This window comes from Tilletiopsis washingtonensis (assembly GCF_003144115.1).
Source record: "Tilletiopsis washingtonensis strain MCA 4186 unplaced genomic scaffold FA09scaffold_22, whole genome shotgun sequence".
Lineage (NCBI taxonomy): Eukaryota > Fungi > Basidiomycota > Exobasidiomycetes > Entylomatales > Tilletiopsis > Tilletiopsis washingtonensis.
This window is the reverse complement of record NW_020312019.1, coordinates 183,720-197,941: the sequence shown is the minus strand read 5'-3', so window position 1 is coordinate 197,941 and position 14,222 is coordinate 183,720. Positions and strand designations below refer to the sequence as shown.

At 68.2% G+C, this 14,222-nt stretch overlaps 6 protein-coding genes across 6 annotated transcripts; 4 read left to right on the top strand and 2 right to left on the bottom strand.

Annotated features, from left to right (window-relative positions):
• Positions 1-33: 33 nt before the first annotated feature.
• FA09DRAFT_322501 (proteasome activator pa28, REG alpha/beta subunit) lies at positions 34-1,323 on the bottom strand. Its single transcript, XM_025741055.1, has 6 exons — positions 843-1,323; positions 737-763; positions 476-672; positions 326-414; positions 184-247; positions 34-95 (listed from the first exon to the last, which is right to left on the bottom strand). Exons 1-6 carry the CDS (start codon positions 1,268-1,270, stop codon positions 73-75), a joined length of 828 nt encoding a protein of 275 aa, XP_025595735.1. The 5' UTR covers positions 1,271-1,323; the 3' UTR covers positions 34-72.
• A 362-nt stretch (positions 1,324-1,685) lies between these two features.
• FA09DRAFT_301580 (hypothetical protein) lies at positions 1,686-3,594 on the top strand (the record flags this gene model as incomplete). The annotated part of the gene is made up of 7 exons (XM_025740371.1): positions 1,686-1,822; positions 1,919-2,388; positions 2,494-2,931; positions 2,985-3,047; positions 3,103-3,131; positions 3,188-3,290; positions 3,344-3,594. The coding sequence occupies 7 exons, from the start codon at positions 1,686-1,688 to the stop codon at positions 3,592-3,594; spliced, it is 1,491 nt and encodes a 496-aa protein (XP_025595734.1).
• Positions 3,595-3,684: 90 nt separating this feature from the next.
• Positions 3,685-4,535, top strand: FA09DRAFT_140672 (hypothetical protein). The gene has a single exon (XM_025739128.1). It carries the CDS (start codon positions 3,801-3,803, stop codon positions 4,434-4,436), a length of 636 nt encoding a protein of 211 aa, XP_025595733.1. The 5' UTR covers positions 3,685-3,800; the 3' UTR covers positions 4,437-4,535.
• Positions 4,536-5,222: 687 nt separating this feature from the next.
• On the top strand, positions 5,223-7,591 carry FA09DRAFT_332096 (hypothetical protein). Its single transcript, XM_025743313.1, has 2 exons — positions 5,223-5,866; positions 5,922-7,591. Exons 1-2 carry the CDS (start codon positions 5,689-5,691, stop codon positions 7,403-7,405), a joined length of 1,662 nt encoding a protein of 553 aa, XP_025595732.1. The 5' UTR covers positions 5,223-5,688; the 3' UTR covers positions 7,406-7,591.
• Positions 7,592-8,482: 891 nt separating this feature from the next.
• Positions 8,483-11,835, top strand: FA09DRAFT_332095 (hypothetical protein). The gene is made up of 3 exons (XM_025743312.1): positions 8,483-9,184; positions 9,358-11,060; positions 11,121-11,835. Exons 1-3 carry the CDS (start codon positions 8,757-8,759, stop codon positions 11,516-11,518), a joined length of 2,529 nt encoding a protein of 842 aa, XP_025595731.1. The 5' UTR covers positions 8,483-8,756; the 3' UTR covers positions 11,519-11,835.
• On the bottom strand, positions 11,835-14,206 carry FA09DRAFT_332094 (P-loop containing nucleoside triphosphate hydrolase protein). Its single transcript, XM_025743311.1, has 4 exons — positions 13,807-14,206; positions 13,377-13,730; positions 12,466-13,319; positions 11,835-12,412 (listed from the first exon to the last, which is right to left on the bottom strand). The coding sequence occupies exons 1-4, from the start codon at positions 14,154-14,156 to the stop codon at positions 11,895-11,897; spliced, it is 2,076 nt and encodes a 691-aa protein (XP_025595730.1). The 5' UTR covers positions 14,157-14,206; the 3' UTR covers positions 11,835-11,894.
• Between the last annotated feature and the right edge of the window lie 16 nt (positions 14,207-14,222).

The window sequence follows — 14,222 nt, the reverse complement described above, 5'->3', positions numbered from 1 at the left end:
AGGAAGGTGGTACGACTCGGCTCACGACTCAGACACAGTAATATGATGCATTTGCTCTTGCTCTGCAGCGCTCTATCCGTAGTTGTTCATGCCGTCTGCAGTGGGGTTGAGAGGGCATCAGCTGCAGCGCTGGGAGCCGAAACTCGACGATGCTGCGCTCGCTGGTGCCTGCGCCGTACTCACTGCCAGACTTGGGCTGCGCAATGCGCTTCATGTTCTTCTCGAGAATGTCCAGCACCACTGCGTACTGTACGCGGAGATGGGGGTCAGCGAGTCGTTCCTCGCGCCCTAGCACGGCCGAGAGGAGGACAGGCGCAGAACGCACCGTGTTGCGCAGATCCGTGTACTGTGCTCGCAGCCGGAGCGCCCCTCGTCGGTCGTACTCGTGCAGCGCCAGGCGGAAGTCTTCGACGCCTGTGGAGTCATGCATCGTCAGTGTCGCTCTCTCTCCCCTCCCCCGCACAGCTGCACCTACCGGGATACCTGAGCATCTTGGCGATGCACTCTCCTCGGCCCGAGTGATAGGAGCACGGCGTGCTGAGCCAGTTGTAGCCCGTCTCCTGAGAGCGCGCTACTTCCGTCAAAGCTTCTTCTTGCGTCGCGACGCCGCCATTGTCGCCCTCCTCGGTCATGGGAATGTTCAGGGAGATGAAGAGCTTGATGTGATCCATGCTGCGAGCGGCAGAAGTGTAAGATGCAGAGATGGGATGCAAGGTGAGGAGGTCGAGCTACTCACATCTCAATCAGGTCGGTCCACTCCGACCTGTCCAGAAGCGAGAGGCGAACGGCATGAGCGAGAGACAGACGGATGCTTCACAAAACAAGGGCCTCGGCCCACTCACCGCAGCTCCTCGAGCGCCTCTGTAAACCAAGCATTTGGCACTACGCGTCCCTCCAGCACGCCCTCCTCATGCTCTGCACCGTCCTCCTCTGCAGCTGCGCCATCGGCCGCGCCCACTTTGCGCTTCTTCTTCGCCTGTCCTCCCTGCTCTGCGTCACGCGCAGCCGCCGGCGGATAGACCTTCGAGTCGATGGCGCTGGCCATACACTTGAGCTGCGCATCGCCAAAGCGCTCCTCCTCTGCGGCCGCTGCGCTGCTGCTCGTGCTGGCGGTGATGCGAGCGAGGCGTGCATTGAGCGCCAGGATCTTGTCGGGCACACGCTGCTGCATGGCCTCGAACGCCTGCGCCACGACGCTGGCGCGCCACGAGGTGAGCTCGGCATGCCGAGGCAGCGTGAGCTTAGTGGAGATGCCACTGCTGCTCGACATGGCGAGAGCAATAAGAAGGAGACAGAGAGGAGGAGGAGTCTGAGTGAGAGGAGAAGCGCCCGAGGCACGAGCCAGCAAGAGAAGCGCGCCCGGCGGCGTCCCGCGGCTTCCGCGGCGCTCCCACTGTCATCACTCTCCCCGCACACGGGTCCGGGCCAGCGAGCGCCGGATGACGCGAGGCCCGCCTCCGGATCCTTCGCTCCGCACCACCACACCGCCCAGCATGTCCGCACGCAGCTCCGAGGCACCGCTGCCGCTGCCCGCCTCGCTGCTCGTCACGCCCGCCGAGCTGCGGGTGCTGCGTGGCCTGCTCGCCAAGGCGCGCCTGGCCGCGCCGCCGCCGCCGCGCAGCTCGCCCGTGACGCCGGGCACCTCGACGCCCGGCACGCCCGTCGCGGCTGCGCGCGCCGAGTTCATGAAGCCCGACGCCGCCTGGCTTGACGATGCACGCCTGCCGCTCACGTCGCGCACCGCCACGCGCGCCTTTGTGCTCGGCTACCTGCTCAACGCCGCCTTTGACGCCGTGCTGCCGGCCGTGCTGCGCAAGATCTCGTGAGTGGAGGTGGATCGGGGCATCTCGGCGAGGGAGAAGCGGATGAGGCGGCGGCGTTGTCGAGCACCCCTGCCAGTGCTCACACCTGTGTCTAGGCCGCGCGATGCGCTGCGACGCATCTTCTCCTCGGCCAGCTCCTTCCGTGCTGGCTCGGCGCTGTTCTTCTACGCCGCCCTCTACCGCACGATCCTGCAGCTCCTCTCGCAGCTCAAGCTTGCCCGCTCTGCCCCGCGCGACTCGGGCACCAAGGCACAGACACACCGTGCCCGCCTGCAGGCCCGGCTGTATCGCTTCCTGCGCTCCCCGCTGCTTGCTCCCTTCGTTGCAGCCAGTCTCTCGACGCCGGCGCTGCTGCTTCTGCCCGCCAATCCGTTCCCGCGCCAGATGCTTGCGATCGACTTTGCCAGCAAAGCGGCGGCGGCGGCGTACCAGGAGAGCCGGCGCTCCGGCAGCCGCATCACGAGCTGGGTGCCGGCGTGGTGCGACTCGGCGCTACTGTACTGCGTCTCGAACGCGCAGCTGCTCTACGCCTACCTGCTCTACCCCGAGGCGTTTCCGGCCGGCTGTGAGTAGTGAGAAGCACGTTAGACGCTCCTGGCTCACTCCTACTCCCGCACTCAGACGGCAAGATCATCGAGAGCGTGAGTATGAGTGTAGCCCTGCCTGCAAGCTGCTGCTGATGACCGGCCGCTGCAGCGCTCCTCGGCCTACCTGCCACCGCGCCCGCACGACCTGCCCGCCAGCATCGAGTGGCCCAGCGGCCGTCAGGTCCTCGACGGCGTCGGCGAACTGACGATTGCTCGGCCGACTGCCGCTCCGTACCCGAGCTTCGTCTCGCCCGTGCTCTCTTCGCTTCAGGGCAAGCCGCCGCCGGCGTCGCCGTATGCCTCGCTCAACACGGTGCTGGACTATGCGCCGGCCCACCCGGCACACTCGCGTCTGCTCTGTGCTGTGCTGCATCCGAGAGAGCCGAGCTGCACACGCAACTTTCTCGGCTTCTTCAAGAAGGAGTGGCTCACCAGCGCCAAGTTCGTCGCTGCGTGGATGGCTGCACTGCAGCTGCTCAGCTGGCGCAAGGTTGTCAAGGACCCAGAGACGGCGCTGTTCAGTGGGTCTTCTCGCGTCGAGACGACCGGCATCGCTGATGAAGTCGCACCGCAGAGTTCGGCATGGCGGTGGTGCAGGGCGCGACGGTCATCTCTGGCGGCATCGGCACAGCGTGGGGTGAGTGGCGTCGTGTGCAGGCATGTGACGCCGCAGCTGACAAGCCGCTCCGCAGCGCTCATCTGTGTGTTTCAGCACTGGCTGGTGAGTAGGCATGGACGGCCACGCTGTCTCATTGCCTGACCTTATACTGCCTTCAGCCACGCACGCTGCTTCCGCGCGGCCGGTTCTTCCTCAACGGCTTCATCGCCGGCCTCACGATCTACCTCGTGCCTGCCGCACGCCGGCACCAGCTTGGCATGTGTAGGTCGCCTAACAAGAGCGCGCACAGCCTCCCTCTGACGTCCTACCATCAGACGTCGGGCGCATGTCGGCCAAGTCGACGTGGCAGATTCTCGAGAAGGAGAAGCGCGTGCGTCCGGTGCCGCACGGCGAGGCACTGCTGCTGGCTGCGGCGCTGGCCACCATGGCGGCCATGTACGAGGCACGCCCCGAGGCGCTCACGGGCTACTTGCGGCTGGCGACCAGCAAGCTCGTCGGACCACGACAGGGCGCGCCCACGGTTGCGGCGGCGGCTGTGACGGCGGAGAAGGAGAAGGCGGCGTAGTGCCTGCGCCGCGACGACGGAGGGAGCGCAGCACTGTCATCGTGTAACATGTGACCCCCAAGCGACGCTCGAGACGCTTGAGAGACGATGTCGAGCCGTCTGAGAAGCAAGAGCAGCACGCTTCTGGCGCCCGGAGCATTTTCCAGCTCTTGCCTAGTCTGCTTCTGGCATCTACGCACCGGCTGGCCTAAGCGCGAGCCGATGGCATGAGCGACGGATGCTCTCGCAATCGAGCAGAAGCCTTGCAGACGTCGGCACTCGGCTCTCCACATGTCCCGGCCCAGGGCCTTGTCCGTCATGGGGGCTCGGCACGATCGCGTGCTGGACGCGTCGTCGGCATCCGGCACCTCCTGCGCCCGCCCCCATGCATGCGCGCGTACAGCTTGCAGCCTGCAAGGTGCCGGCTGAGTGCTCTGCGCCCGCTCCCGCTCCGCCTTGCCTTGCCTCGCCTCCAGCGCGCAGTCAGTCAGCAGCGACAGCACAGTGAGGCGCGGCACATCCTCTCTCCCGATGGCAGCGAGTCTGTGCTGCTGAAACGTCGCCTCAGAGGCGGCTCGGGCGAGCGTGGGCCAACGAAGCGCGAAATCTGCAGCGCTGAACCTCTCGATGCGCTGCGGCTGCACGTCGCTGCAAGAGCGTGCCGACGTGCAGCGTTCGCAGCGACAAGCGTCGAGCTCCGCCTTGTCCGGGCGTCGCTTCTGCCTTCGCATCCGCTTGCGCTGGGAACAGAGTTCAAGCTACGAGTTGCCAGCGGTGTCGCTGCGGCTGTCGAGCGAGGCATGCCGCCGTCGCCGTCACATCACGGTCGAGGTCTCGTCCGCCCGGCGCACCCTTCAGCTTGACGATCCTTGCTTGCTGCCGCGGCACGGCCCGCAGGCACGGCGCCAGCGCTGCATCCTGCCGACGCTAGCGCATCTCTTGGGAAGGCCCATCGCCGCCCCTCTGCCGCAGCTGCAGCACCAGCGCTGCAGCCATGGCCCAACGGCTGCGGCTGAGCTACGCCACGGGCGCACGGCCGTTGAGCGGGCGTGCGAGGGCGATCATCGGTATGCGGCAGAGATGCGCCGGCCCCGGAGGAGAACGACGACGACGCCAACGCGACGTACAGCCGCTCTCAGCATCCAGCGGCGCAGAGCAGAGCGGAAGAGCCGTGCGCGAAGGAAGCGTACTTGGTAGGCGCGCTCCCGTGTCGCCGTCACGACGCCCGACACCCCCTCTCGCAGCACTCTCTCACTGCCGTCTGCAAGGCAGCGGCATCCGCGAAGGCTCATGGCGTGTGAGACCGGCAATCCGCGCACGGAAGGGCTGCGAGCGGAGCGTGCTGCCAGCGCAGCCCTAAAGCGACCTCCGCCGCTCCGCCGCGTGGGTGCGGCTCCTCTCTGGCGGCTGGCGGCAGGGGCGAGGAGGTGCAGCGCGCATCTCGACGCCAGAAGGGGGAGGAGAGGCGCATGACAGCAGCCGTGCAGCGCCCCTTGCAAGCGCAGGACGGTGCAGGAAGGTGCAGCGGCGGCTCCTGCGCTGCCGCGGCGCCGCGAGAGCCCCTGGGACGGCAGCCAGGCCCGCCTCCGCCGCCGCGGCGCGGCGCCCACGCCGCCCGCACGGCGCAGCGGCCGCAATCTCGTGCCGCTCTCCGCCCTCGTCCTCCGCCATCCGCCCTCCGCACACGCCCCTCGTGGGCCGCGCAGCCGCCGATCGTCTGCCATGCCATGCACTCGCAGCGCTCGTGCAGCTGCCGCTCGTGTGCTCGCCTCGAGTGCGACGGCGTCAGCGGCGGCACGGCGGCACAGCTTGGCGCGCACGGTTCGCGCTGCCTCTCTGCCCGCTCTCTGACGCCGCCATCAGCGCCCTCGCCGTCAGCCGTCTGCTTTGGCCCTCCGCCAGCTCGGGCCCACCTGGTGTTGCCAGCCAGTCCCAGGTGCAGGTGCTGGCCTCGTCGTCGTCTCGTCCATCACCACTCCCCTCTCCCTGCAGCTAGTCCCGTTCTCCCTTCTCCCTTCTCGTCATCCACGTCTTGCTCTCTTCTCACTCACTCACGTCTAACTACTCGCCTGATCCTCGGCCCTGCTTGGCATACAGTTCTACACTCACTACGCCATGTCTTCGCCCGCCGCCGAGCCACGCCAGGTGCAGCCTGAGCTTCGCATGGAGAAGCGGCGCCACGCCTTGCGCCATGCCGCGCACGACCTCGACGAGCGTGGTTTCCTTGGCGACACACTCGGCGGCCTGCTCGGCAACGTCGGCAAGATCCTCGGCGCTCCTGGCTCGTCACACAGTGCGTGCCGCGTGCGGAACGCTGCGCTGGCTCGTCAACTGACCCTCTGCACAAGCAGCTACGTCTGCTGCGCCCGCACCCGCGCAGAGCCAGGCTCCGGTGCAGAGCTCATCGCCGGCGCCGTCGCAGCCGTCGAATGGCGGTGGTGGTGGACAGAGCTCCAGCGGCGGGTCGAGCTCGGGCGGCAGCAGCGGTGGCAGCAGCAGCGGCGGCCAGAACAGCGGTAGCTCTGGGTCAAGCGGGTCGCACTCGTCGGGCTCGCCCTCGAACTCTGGGGGCTCTGGAGGAGGCTCGAGCCCGAGCAGCTCGGGCTCGCCCTCGAACTCTGGGGGCTCTGGAGGAGGCTCGAGCCCGAGCAGCTCTGGCTCCAGCTCCAGCAACTCTGGAGGCAGCTCCGGAGACTCGCCAGCGAGCTCCGGCGACAACGACCGCGCGGCCGGCTCAGGCAACAATCGCTCCACCGACCCGACTGCCATCCCGTCGTCGAACAGCAGCACCGACGGCGAGGCCCGTGTTGGCTCCTCCGACCAGGCGCTCGCCAACAGCGCCGCATCGCCATCGAGCGGCTCTGCAGTGCAGCACGACAACATTGCCGCGTCGTCGACGGTCGTGTTCGCCGACGGCAGCACCTCGGTCATTGCGCTGCCGTTCGCCAGCACCAGCGTCAGCGGCACCTCGTCAAACGACAATGGCAACGCCGGCGACGCCGCGCCAGGCGGCAAGAGCAAGGTGTACATCCCCATCGTCGTCGTACTGCTCGGCGCCGCGCTGGCCATTGTCGTCGTCGTCTTCTTCCGCAAGCGTCGTGCCGTCAAGCGTGCCAACCGCGCCTCGACGTACCCGCCGTACTACATTGCCTCGTCGCGCTCCAACGCCACCATGCCACTGGCTGGTCGGCGCGAGCGCGAGCGGCCTCGCAGCAGCGACAGCTGGCTTGCTGGCCAACCCAGCCGGCCGCAGACGAACTACCATGTCGACGACTCGGTCGACCAGGCGGCGCTCAACGTCATGCAAGAAGTGCCGCGGTCGGGCTTCAGCGGCGTTGGCACGTACGGCGCCATCACGCCCGCCAGTCCGTCGCGCTCGGCCACGCATGGCAACCCGGTCTCGGCACCACTGGCAGCCAGCATGATGTACCACCACCCGTTCAGCGCCCAGCACAGCGCCGCAGATCTCTACCCGTCCGACGCCTCTGCCGAGTCGCACGGCAGCAGTCCCTCTGCGCCCCTCGACAGCCGCACCTCGCACGCTTCTCACTCGCACGCCTCGCACTACGCCGACGCTCTCGAGTCGGCCCGTCCCGCTGGGCTGCACTACGACGGCTCAGCGGAGCAAGGCTACGCCTCGCGAGCCGCTCGCGGCGTCGACGTCGCTGCTGCTCAGCGAGCCGGCGCAGTGCCGAGCTACGAAGTGCTGCAGCGCGACCCCTTCCGTGACCCGCCTCGCTCGGCGGTGGCCGTCACGTTCGCCGATGCCGTCGAGACGCTCTCCTACGACGACCCCTTTGCCGCCCAGCCGCCCGCCCGGCGCCGGATCTGATGGCCTGATGCTCGCCGTCGCGCTCGTCTCTTCTTGACCCTCTCTCTACCTCTGCCCATGTACCCTCTAGTTACCCCACGTCACCGTCTGCTCCTGGACTCACCTCGCTGCCGCCGCATCTCGGCGCGCTCACCACACTCCTTTGCTCTGCTGCGCTGCTGGATCGTACTCAATATATCCGTATGCTCATCCTCGTGCGGCCTGTGGGAGCGTCGTCGACGTTGCCGAACTCTGACTCTTGAAGACGAGAGAGGCCCCGATCGGAGGGCTCGAGCATGCGCATGGGCCCAGGATCCAGGGCGGCCGCGACTGCGGCACCTCCTGCATGGCTCCGCTCAACTCCTGTGTGCACGCAAGTCCTTCTGCAAGCTGTTTGCCGCGGCATGATCCTGTGCTTCTCTTCCTCTCGCTTCCTCTGACGAGCAAGCACGCAGGCAGGACGGAGCGAGCTCGGTGCGGCTCATGCAGAGGGCTGCTGGCCGTGCCTCAGGTCCACAGCGCAATGTGCCCCTCTCGGCGCGTGTCGAACCGCGTGGTCAATGAACGCCCCGATGCCCTCCTGAGCTGGTGCCTGAAGCGTTGCTCACCCTTGCTGCGTGCCTGGACTGCTGCGGCTCCGAGCGCCCACGGTAGGTGACCGGCAGCCTGCACGGCGAGCAATCTGTCGAGGATGTGCGTCATGGCCGCTCGGCCCTGCAGCGGGCGCAGCGCTGGGCAGGCACGCGCACGGCGTCGGGTAGCGCGGCCTGGCCATCATCGGGCTTACCGAGCGCCGAGAGGGCTTCTTGCAGCGTAGAGCGCCCGCAGCGAGAGTGCGGCCAGCGTCTCCATAGCGCCTTCAGAACGCAGAGCGAAGAGAGGCGAGCAGAGAAAGGAGCAGGCCGTCTGTGCGCTGCAGCAGCGCCAAGCAGCGCAGGTCGTCGTGCCGCACGCACACGAGCGAGGCTTCATGCGGAGCGCCGTGGCGGGCGCCGCGTGGTGACGCTGCGTGCTGCGCGCGGACAGGACGCGGCCGCCGCGCCGCGCGGCAGCCAGATCAGCCGGGGCCAAGCCCGTGCGACGAGCGTCCGCTCCGCATCCCTCCAGCCGCTGCCTCCTTCTCTCCATCCACACCGCCCGCTCACTCACGCCTCCCGCCGCACCGCGCTCTCGTGCTACCTGACGCATCGTCGCCTGCGCCTCTGCGCCCCCGCATCCGCGTGGCGAGGCTCTTCCGCGCCTTGCGCTCCGTGCGTGAGCCAGCTGGCGGCCGCCTCTGTGCTGCGTCCAGCGCACCTCGAGCACGCTCCGCGCTCCTCCGAGCTCTCCTCACGTCCGACCCTCGTCGCGATCCGCGCGCCGCGTCGCTCGCATGGGCAACAGCCAGTCGAGCGAGAGCGCCGGCGGCGCCAATGGCATGCCGCCGGGCACGCGGCCGCGCTCGCCCTCGCTGCGCCGCACCAGCACCACTGGCTCGACGCCCGTCTCTCCGCGCGGCGCTGCTGCAGGAGGAGCGGCAGCGTCGCATCTCCACGCTCGCGGCCCGCACCGCGGTCAGGCCGGCGGCGGCAGTCTGCGCTTGCCTGGGCGCAGCGCCGCCGCTGATGCCGCCTCGGGCTCGGCCGCTGCTGCGAAGACACCGCGCTCGCGCTCACGCAGCGGCAGTGCGGCGCTCTCGGGCGCTGCTGGCGCAGGCAGCTCGTCGCCGTGGCGCTCCACCAGCGGCGCAAGTGATGCTGCGCCGACCTTCCGGCGAAAGAAGAGCATCGAGCTGACGGACCCAGACGGAGTAGCACCTATGTGAGTAGCCGGAAAGCGCAGATATCGATCGGTGGAGATGCCTGTGAAGGAGACCTTGCTCGTGTCGCAACGTGCTGCTGCTGCCTCTGCTGGCTTGCAGGGCGCTTGTGTCGCCTTGCTCCGCGTATAGCCTGTGTTTTGCAGACCGGGTTGCTCAGACGATCCCCTTCCAGCACGCCGTCAGGACTCTCACGCAAGGCGCCCGGCACGCTGAGTGCGCCCGGCTTCGAGCCACACCTTGCGGTCTCGCCCTTTCCGAGTCCGTCTGTCGCGACGACTTCGCAGTACGCCAGCGGCACGTCCAGCCACCTGCGCTCGAGTCTCGCGTCGCATCAGCATTCCGCCAGCGGCGGCGTCGGCGGCGTGTCGAGCCCGCAGGCAATCTCGGGCATTGCAGCCGTCGCGCCGAGCCAACGAGGCATCTTCAGCGATGCCGGCGGTGCTGCCGAGTCGCTCGGCACCGTCTCGTCGACGCCCGCAGCTCGCAGCCCATCAGGTGCTATCACGTCTGGCGGCGACGATGGCCAAGCAGACGACGGCAGTGGAGTCACGCGCGACCCGCTCGGTCGCCAGCTGCCTGCAGCGCTGCCGTCCTACCTCAAGATTCCCACTTTAATCCCGAGCACCTACGCATCGCCGCCCGGCTCTCTGGCGTCGTCTCCAACTCGGCAGGGCGAGATGCGCTCGGCGTGGATGGACGAGACGCTGCACGCCCCGACGCTGGCGCCCGTTGGCGCGGCAGCCGCTGTGCTGAACACCGAGGATGTGCTGTTCAAGCCGGGAAGCGCCAGCAAGGCCAGCTCGCCGGAACGATCATCGTCGCCCGCCGGCAATGGCGCGGCGCCGGGCGCCAGCGACGGCATGTCGACGCCTGCGCCAGCCGACCAGATCGCGGCGGAGCTGACTGCGGCATCCGAGGTGGACCTGGAACCGAAGGACGGAAGTCAAGCGTTGGCAGCCGAGGGCGCAGACGACAGGCCGTCGCGGAGCCACACACCTGTCGACCCTGAGGCGGAGGGTGAAGCGACGAGGCGCGAACGCACGCCCACTCCGAGCAGCAGCGGTGCGCCGCAGGCGCTGACGCCGCGAGCCGAGCCTGACGAGCCGAACTTGGATGCTGGCTCAAGGCGGCGAAGCGGCGACTTCTCAGACACGCCAAGCTCGGGCAGCAGCACGCGGCGCGCCGGCGTCAAGGTGTTCACTGGCATCGAGTCGGGCGTCAACACGCCGGCCTTTCCGCCGATCGCTGGCACGGGTTTTGGCAGACACCAAGACGTGCCTCGCGTCCCGGTGCGCGGGTTCGACGTGCCTGTGCAGTCGCCGAGTGTTCAGGAGCCGCCGACGCCAACGCGAGCCGACACAGCGCGGCCGAGCGATGCACGGCCCACGCCACTCACGCCCACGCCTGCTGCGCCAGCGGACGGGCGCTACCGTCCGCCAACAGGTCCAGCCATGCCTGTGACGGTGACGTGGGCGGGCGGCGGACGCGAGGTCTTTGTGACGGGCACCTTTGCCAACGAGTGGCGCAGCAAGGTGCCGCTGAAGCGCTCGAGCCGCAAGGACCACTCCATCGTGCTGCACCTCGAGCCCGGCACGCATCGGCTCAAGTTCATCGTCGACGACCGCTGGCGCGTCAGCCGCGACCTGCCCACGGCCACGGACGGCAGCGGCAATCTCGTCAACTACATCGAGATGGCGATCCCCGACGACCCTGACCCCACGGAACAGACGCACACGGCTGCCGAGGCGGCGGAGAAGCGGCGCTCGGGCGGCGCGCTGGCTGGACACGGCAACACGATGGACCTGCGCGAGCAGGCGCGACGCGCAGAGGCGATCCGACGAGGCGAGCTGGAGGAGGTCTTCGGGCCGAACAAAGGTGAGCCGCTGCGCCGAGACCAGCTGCAGCAACCACGGCTGACGCTCGATCACGCTGCAGCCCGCGAGGAGATCTGGACGCAGGAGATCCCGGCGGCCGTCATCGCAGCGCAGGAGGCCGAGGAGGCCTACCGCGATGCATGCGAGGCAGCCGCCGCCAGTGGCCGTGCCGCACCGGGCAGCAAGGACGGGCCGCCGCCGCCGTCTCTGCCGACGCCGCCGCTGCTGCCGCGGCAGCTCTCGACGGTGCTTCTCAACGCCTCGCCCGCCAATCCGGCCGTCGCACAGGCGACGGGCGGCACGGTCGACGACCTCAGTCTGCTGCCTGCGCCGCCAAACAGTGCCATCCTGCACCACCTCACGGCGTCGGCGATCAAGAACGGCTGCGTCGCTGTCGGCACGACGATCCGCTTCAAGAAGAAGTACGTCTCGACGCTCCTCTACACCAGCAGCTCTTGATTGGTCACCTCGTCTCGTGCTCCCCAACTCGTCTCGTCCGTCCTGGCTCATTCCGCCCTCGCATTCGCTCCTTAGCCGCGTCGCTTCACGCTCCGCAAAGCACCCTCACACGCCTAGACGAGGCCGGTCCGCTCCTGGCGGGCTGCCTCAACGCTTTCTCGCTCATCCTACACTACTCGTCTCTGCTTCCTTCTCCATCACCCTCTTCCTCATTCTGGTCGGCGTGAGCTGGGCCAGTAGACCTTGCGCTGCCCACTCTGACCATCTTCTTACCCCACGTGCGCGGCCTCTGCGCCTGTAACAACATCGTCTCCTAGCCCGCGTCTGGTGGTGTGTATGACGATGGTATTGCTGCGGTCGCCGCGCATCGAGGCGCCTATGCGAAGCCCTGTCCGCTGCGCTGCTTGACGCGCCGCCTGCTGCTCTTGTTGTGCTTCTTGCCGTTCTTGTTGACCAGCGCCGCCTCGGCGGCCATGAGCTCGGCGACCTGCTCCTTGCTGAGCGGCGTGCCGTCGGGGTTGAGGCGGTTGCGCAGGCTGTGCATCGCATTGCCGCTGCGGCCCTTGACGGCGGGGCGCGAGGCAGCCTCCTGCTCGAAGAACGACGAGTCGATGGCCTTGCTCTTCGCGCCCTGCGGCCGCGGCGCCAACTTGGCCGCCTTGGCGGCAGCAGCCGCACGCGCCTCCTCCTCCTCGGCCAGCAGCGGCGCATAGCGTCGACCGGCCAGAGCGGCACGCGCAGCGTTGCGCTGCTCGGCGTTGAACTTGTCCGCGTCGACGCCTGGCGGCGGATGCGCGTACAGCAGCCGCGCAGAGACGTAGTCCTTGAAGACGTAGCGTGCCGAGCGCGACTCGTCGGGGTTGCCCTGGCCCTGACGGGTGAAGCCACGCGCCACTGTCACCCCGAGTCAGCGCTGAGCACTCCTGCAAGCGCGCTGGAGGACTCACCGGCATACGATGTCAAGACCTCCAGACCCGTCGGCGTGCCCGAGCCGCCCTCCTCTTCGAGCTGCATGTCGATACGGATGCCGTACGTGCCCTCAAGAATGTCGCGCGGGATGCGGCGAGCGATGAGCTCGGCGGGTGCAGTGTACTCGCGCATCTGGTCGATTGGCAGCACGCCGTCGCAGACGAGCTCGGCGGCGCTCGTGGCGAACTGCGGGAAGACGAGACCGGGACAATCACAAAGCACCGTCTCGGGGCTGAGGTTGATCGTCTGGAAGTGCTTGGTGTGGCCCGGCGTCGAGGAGACAGAGACCTTCTTCTCGCCGAGCAGCGCGTTGATCGTCGACGACTTGCCCACGTTGGGGTAGCCGACGAGACCGACACAGAGACGTGTCGGCGCCGCATGGTCCTCCTGCGCGAAGTCGGACAGCGGCGGCGCAGACTGCATGAAGAGCTCCTCGAGCTCGAGCACATTGAGCACGCGCGTCGGGTCCTTCGGGTCGGCGGCCGCTGCGGCTAGTGGCTGCGCGGCGCTGGCGGCACTGCTCGCCGCCTGCTGCACCAGCTCGGCCGTCTTCTTGGGCACGTTAAGCTGCACCTGCTCCGTGGCGTGTGACAGCTCGGCGACAGCGTCCTCGTCCTCCGAGCCGGCGTCGTCCGAGTCGTCCGAGTCGTCGCTGTCCTCTTCGCTGCCGCTCTCGCGAGCAGCAGCGGCGGCGCGAGCTGCGGCCAGCTCGGCAGCGCGCTCCTCGGCTGCCTCACGCTCAGCACGCTCCAGCTGGATGGCCGCAGCGTTGGCGGCACTGAAAAAGGCGTATGCAATGCCCTTCTCCTCAAAGTAGCGCGCCCACTCCTTGCTGAAGGCCGAAGCGCGTCAGGCGAGAAGATCGTAGGCAATGCCACGACAGACTCACCGCTGGCCTTCGTCGAGCAAGTCTGCCTTGTTGATGAGCAGCAAGTTGCGGCGCGGTCCCTGCCCTTCCTTCTCCGTGAACTCTCCCGGCCGCACATCAACGTCGCGAACGTAGCGCTCGAGGTCCTCGCAGCGGAAGCGCAACGGGTTGCGCGCGTCTACGATCTGCACCACGAGGTGGCTGCGCTCGACGACGCGCCACAGCTGCCGCCACACCTCGAGATTGCGCTCAAAGGGCGTGAGGATGAAGGACTGCGACTCGGTCAGCTGCGCGAGCGAGCGCCGCCATTCGAGGAATGAGTCGGCCTCGAGGCGCTGCAGCTGCGCGGGCGTGGTGGTGGAGTCCCAGTGCGGCCTGGCAGCATGCGTGTCAGCCTCTGTAGAGCACAGAGAGCCAAGACGGCATCTCCGAGGCCGCGCCGCCGACTCACCGCCGTGGCACACGCAGGCGCTGCTTGTTCTGGCCCTGGCGCTTCAGCACCTCCTGCTCCTCCTGGCCCGAGAGCAGGAAGGGGTTGAAGCCGCGGCGCGGCGGCCCTGCCGACGAGCCGGGCGCATTGATGATGGAGACGTTGCGGCGCTCGGCGGTGAAGTCCGAGTCGGCGAGCTGGGCGGTGGAGAGGAACTCCTCGAGGTCGCCCTGGTGCGTGACGCTCTGCAGGCCGCGGTCGAAGTCGGTCGTGTGGAAGTTGCTGCCGTTGCGCGTCAGCGCCTCCTTGGCGCGGCGGTTTGCGATGGCGTGGCCGAGGCCGGCGTGCTTCTTGGACGTCGGCAGGCCCATGGTGTGGCGGGGTGCGTGGGGTGCGGAGAGAGGCGGCAGCGGCGGCCAGGGCCTCGCGTGAAGCGC